At 41.6% G+C, this 6,000-nt stretch overlaps 1 protein-coding gene across 2 annotated transcripts in view; it reads left to right on the forward strand.

The window, feature by feature from the left end:
- The window catches only part of LOC119495306, a 27,655-nt gene extending 22,339 nt beyond the window's left edge, over positions 1-5,316 (forward strand). The window contains exons 2-4 of one of the 2 annotated variants that reach the window (XM_037781673.1): positions 1,840-1,998; positions 2,610-2,759; positions 3,761-5,316. In XM_037781673.1, coding sequence (XP_037637601.1) covers positions 2,612-2,759; positions 3,761-4,866 — 1,254 coding nt within the window. In that variant the 5' untranslated portion in view covers positions 1,840-1,998; positions 2,610-2,611 and the 3' untranslated portion in view covers positions 4,867-5,316. Of the gene's footprint in view, positions 1-1,839; positions 1,999-2,019; positions 2,760-3,760 lie in introns of those variants that run through there. The other variant, XM_037781663.1, reaches the window with a different exon arrangement.
- Positions 5,317-6,000: the final 684 nt, after the last annotated feature.

Consider the following 6,000-nt stretch of genomic DNA (forward strand, 5'->3'; position numbering starts at 1 on the left):
GACATCTGCCTGATAAATAGTTACCAAACCAAAGGACAGTTTGTTCTGACAGTCCTTCACTGCAGTCTTTGTATTAAAATTGTGTGATCTACAGTGTCAAAAGCCTTGGATAAATCGATAAAAAGGGCTGCACAATGTTGCTTGTCGTCTAAAGACTCAATAAAATAATTTAATACTTTTAGGGCTGCTGTTGCTGTGCTGTGTTTTTTCCTAAAACCAGATTGAAAATCAGATAAGATATTGTTAGTCAATAAAAACTTCACTCACAAGAGATTCCAGACCTTGACCAGGACAGACAGCTTGGAAATGGGCCTATAGTTGTTTAGGACAGTCGGGTCACCACCTTTCAGCAGAGGTGGTACAAAAACAGATTTCCATATATGGGGAATTTCATTTGTATCCAGGGAGAGATTAAAAAGATGTGTCAATGTTGGTGGGGTAAAATCAGCTGCTAGCTTTAAAAAGTAAGGCTCCAAATTATCGGGACCTGCCGATTTTCTGGTGTCTAACAGGTTCGTGTCTTTACGAACCTGTGACACTGTAGCCGGGTTAAAATTAAAGGTTCAACCCACTGTAACATGACTGTCAGAGCAAACCGTTGAAGAGTTTCCATGAGCAATATTCAGAGAGTCGAACAAGGAAGTGCTCATTAAACCAACCAAGCATTTTGGTCTTATCAGAGATTTTAAGAGACTCCTTAACAATGCATGGGGGAAGCTCTATACCATTGTTATTACCATCTAGAGATTTAATAGTTTTCCAAAATGTCAAGGGTTTGTTTCGATTGGTTAAAGTTTTAGTGAGGAAATGAGCACGTTTGGCTTTTCTTACTGCAACTGCGCATGCATTACGGAGTTGCCTGAAGAGCAGCCAGTCTGAGTCAAGACTTGTTCTCCTGGCTTTTGCCCATGCCACATTGCGCTCATGAAGTAAACTGGATAAATCTGGGGAGAACCATGCATTGTTTCGACCTTTTGCTCAGTACTTTCTGAGGGGGGCATGCTTGTCAACAATTTCAATAAAACCATCATAAAAGAATTTCCAGGCGGTTTCAATATCAGCAATAAGGCTAGTTTTTCCACCAGTCAAAGTAAAACAGATCATGAAAAAATACTTGTTCTGTAAAATGTTTCATGTCATGATGCGTGTCATGTCATGTCATGATGCGTGGCTTGGTTTTGGGAAACTTTTGTATGCATGTCATTTCATGTCATGATGCGTGGCTTGGTTTTGGGGAACTTTTGTATTTCTAACTGCGGCAACTACACAGTGGTCACTAATGTTATTTGCAAAAACAGATGCAGCTGTGTATTTATAAGGAACATTAGTTAGGATAAGGTCAATCGGAGATGATTTTTCCGGACATTTCAAATTAAATATGATTATCCTACTTGTCTATCCTGGAAATTAAAGCGATCATCATCATAATTTATGAATCATAAGCGATGGGAAATAGCATTTTAATAGGGTCTGAGGTTAAAATGAAGCATTTAAAAGCATGAAAGGAATATATTGTTATGTGTTATGTGATCTAGAGTCTAATCCTGCTTCATGAAACACCCTGCATGTGTGTATTTGCTGTAACCTTTGAAATAACATACTGTAGTTTGAACAAGGTGGGTGTAAAGCAGGAATGTTTGTACATTCTCCGTGTAAATGAAACATCTTTTATGCAGCGTATCCTTCACTGATGTCAACAAGTTTATTTTGGCACACACGCAGACATGCACTTTGCATCTCTCACTGTTAGTTAGTTAGTTAGTTGTTAGACAGGTTTTCTTGTCTGTACAAACATTGCCACACCCTCTGAGGCGCACATGTTCTCTCACCTCCACACAGGCCAGGTGCAGCAGGGAGCACAGGAGGGGGGGGGAGGCGAGGGTGGAGGAGGGGGTCATTATCCCCATGAGGGCGGAGCAACAGGGGGAGGAGAAGACAACGGATGAAACATTTGAAGCTCATATTGACATGCTGCTCTGAAGGCTCCTGTGAGTCCAGGTAAGAACTAATGAAATTCACAGCAGTTTTTGATCTAGATTCATAGTTTCCTGTTACACTGAGTTGGAATTTCCACACTGTAGACATGTGATAAGAGATTATGGAATAGTTTTGACAGGTTGAGCCAGTCTGATTGTACAGTATCATGGCCAGGAGGTGGACATATTTACAGTCACATCACAGCAACAGAGTCTGTCTGTAAATTTGCACTTGCATACACATTACTGAGGAGTTTCATGGCATTTGTGTATTCATTGCTGGTGTTAAATATTACTTTCTGAAATTATTTTAGATATATCATGTTGACAGAGGAGGACAGGTGAACTTATTTTGTTGAGTTTGCTCATTTTTGATCGACTGTGAACAGCTGTCTGGTCCAGGGTTCACTACTAATGTAAACAACAAAAATATTGATCTGCAGCCATGGGGCAGAGAGATTCACTGACTTGTGTAATGATCATGTAAAAACGTTATATACGGATATATCTAACATTGTTGGGGGGTTTACTAACAGCAGAGTGCCTGGCATTCCTGAGCTTCTCCACCCCGAGGCAAAAAGAAAACCAGTATTTCGATACGTTGACCTGCGTGTATGTGTTGTGTTGTTGCAGCCATGGATGGTGTGTTGGAAGGAGCGGCAGTGTTGTGTGTGTGCAAACTGGCCTGCAGTCTCCTCTTCCTGCCCTCATTGGCTGCCTCCTACAGTCCCGTCAGCTTCTGCTGCTGCTGCCTCCTGGTCTTCACCGACTTCCTGGTCACAGGTGAGCAACAGCACATGACAGGGTGTACTGGTCACCACGGTGCTCTGCTCTGGCTGCTCCCAGTCTGACATACCCACACAGATGAGCTCAGGAGCTTCACCAACACCACCTGTAATGTTCAAAAAGAATTTCAATAGGATGTTGTTTAACTAGTAATTACAGTATATCAAAGTGGATATTGTTACAATATTTTTTCATTCAAGACATTAGATGTGAAACAATTAGCTGATACATTTACTTGTGGAGGATTTGCTAGTTTTCTTTGTCCTATGTGATAAACTGAATATCTTTGGGTTTCTTTGAATATTGGCTGGACAAAACCAGTAATTTGAACAAATTGTGATGGGCATTTGTCCCCATTTTCTGACATTTTGGAAACCAAATGATTATTCAGTTGATAATGAAAATAATCATTTCAGTGAAGTAGGAGACATCATTGTGTCCAGACGTCCAACTTTTGAAATGAGCAATACTTGCATATTCACAGATTCTGGATTTTTCAAAGAAGGAGAAGGAGTAGATGCAATTTTAGGAATTTCTGACATTTTTTGTCTGAAAAAATACACATCAGACATAAATTAATATTCCAAGCAGAGTATTTTGTATATAAAAAAAAAGGGGAGAGTCCAAGGCACTCTTCCGTGTTCAGCTCAATCTGAACATGTACCAACATTGTTTTTAGCATTTCATCATGAAATAGCCATTTGTATAAAGGCTTTTTATTTTTTGCCAGAAGAGTGCTTTGGACTCCCCCTTTTTTGAACCTTTGTGTATCCCACCAAAGAGCACCTTCATCACACTGATTTGAACTTCCGCTCACTTTGGACCTTTTCCCTTTTTGAAGAGTATTATGTATCTCTTAATACATGTCTTCAGGGGATCTTTCATTTCATTTTTTTTTTTTAATTAGCTGAGCAGCTCCACCATCTATGCACATATTCTCTAATCCAATCCAGTCACCTAACTCACTGACAATTTGTTATCTTTTTTTCCTCCCACAGTATTTCTGAGTTTCATTTGCATCTTTGAATCCTGGCAAACTGAGCTGACCCCACTGGGTGATATCATTGCCCTGCGCTTCCTGCTTTTTCTCAGCCACACATACGGTGTGGTGCTGCTCCTGACCACACCTCTGATTGCAGTGGAAACTCTGACCAGACTGCTATGGCCTCACTCTGTTGTCGCTCACAGGACAGTGAGCCAAACGGCGGGCTCTGATGGACAACGTTATGTTTGGGAGGTAACTGCGGAAGAAGAGGAGGATAGTAAAGACAACAAAGACAAAGAAAAGAGGTTGTCTCGTCATGCTGTCAGCTACCTCTGCTGCCTGTCAGTGTGGGTCCTCGTCGCCCTCGATGTCAGGTGGCAATGGAAGCGGGAGGAGGTGTGGACTGTTGTCTGTTTGCACACAACCAACTCCCTCATCAGATGTTTGCCCACCCTGTTCAGCCCCATGTCCACCACTCTAAATCCCTGCTGGGGTATGGCCTTCCTCTCCCTCCTCCTGCTCCTCCTGACCACGAGCACAGGTCTGCTCAGTCGACTCTGGGCCCCTGCAAGGACACACACAGAGAAAAATGGAGTTAACAATAACGGCGACAGTTGCTGGCAAGACATCGTTCCAGCACTGTCTGCGCCCTCCAAGCCTCCAAACCCTGAGCCAGCACAGTGTGTTGACCCAGGGAAAACAGAGAGCAGCTGCACCGTTCACAGAGCGTATTCCTGGAACAGCGTGCAGATGTCGGTGCATCACCATGGAGACTTTGTCCTCAACTCCCCAGAGTGTTTGTCTGCAGCGAGAGGACGACAGGAGCACGAAAGGGCAAAGAAAGGTATACCTCTGACATTTATCACGGAGGAACATGTGGACTCACAGTGCAGGAGCCAAAGTGGGTGGCGACAGTGGGCTTTTCCCTGCCCAGGGGTGAATGTAATGATCGGGTTCATGGGTGTGTTCTCCATCTTTGTGCTGCCTCTACACCTCAGTGTGAACATTCTTCTGATCAGGACTATAGAGACTCTGCTGGAGCGGTGTATCAAATCTTTGATTTCATCTGCAGCAAACACAAGCAACGCTTCCACCTCTCACAATGAAACACTTGTATAAAACCAGACTGGTGAGAGGCAAAAGTGGACCCTGATTGGAGGCTATATGCGACACGATCACTGGATTAATATTTCATGTGTACACAGCAAGTCAACCTGTCAACACTGACTTGAATAGAGTGTAAATAAGAATTCATGAACAGCTATTCACATGTGAGGAATAATATGTGGAAACTGCCGAAAGGTGCAGGTTGAGGCGTGTTTGCTAGTAACTAAACCACCTGACTGAAACAGACGGCTGGAAGGCCCATTTTTATTGTTCAGAGCCGTAAGATCTGCAGCGATTTGTCATTACACAATGGGTTATAGAATGAGCCTCTCCAGCGTAAATATGACTAATCCAGGGGCAAACAGTGTTTTGAAAGAAGTAATATGAAGTGTGCTGATGCTGCGTCACATAAACCCTGCATAAAGCAATGTATAAATAAATACTGAGTGACTTGAGGGTGTACCACAGATGTTCCTTTTCTTTGTAGCTTTGTCTCTGTTCTTAAATTGGCTGGTATCAAAGGATTGTACTACTCCTCAGGGGTGAAAAGTCATTTAAGGCACTTGTACTTTACTTGAGTATTTCCATTTATACTACTGCTCCACTACATTTCAGGTAAAAATGTTCCAACTTTTTACTATACTATACTATACTATATACTATATATACTATTTATTTGACTAAATACTTTTAAGCTTAAGAGTATACATTAAAAAAAACATATGCACCTATAAAATACAAAGCATTGTTAAATATTAAACCAGTGGTTTGTGACAAAAAAGCAGTGTCTATTTGGGGCCCCTTGTCACGTCTCAGATGCCTATTAGTTTTTAATAGTTCCACCAAAGACAGATTTCTCCTCTGTACCTCTCAGATAGTTTCATTTAAATACCCATTTGAGGCCAACAGAGGTCAATTATCCAATATTTCAGAAAGATCAGAGTCAAGCAGAATTAATCATCTCATGACCACCTCGAAATTGATCTTGTTGAACCCATACATAGCCTACAGATTGATAAACTACATAAATGTATACCCTATAAAATAACGTTACTAAAGTAGTTAAAACTAGCTCCATCTCAGTCAGCTAGAACAATGAAGTGCTGCTTACACATTGATGCACCAGTATTATTGATCTAATATTGT

The sequence above is a fragment of the Sebastes umbrosus genome, chromosome 1 (genome assembly GCF_015220745.1).
Source record: "Sebastes umbrosus isolate fSebUmb1 chromosome 1, fSebUmb1.pri, whole genome shotgun sequence".
In the NCBI taxonomy this organism is placed as follows: Eukaryota; Metazoa; Chordata; class Actinopteri; order Perciformes; family Sebastidae; genus Sebastes; species Sebastes umbrosus.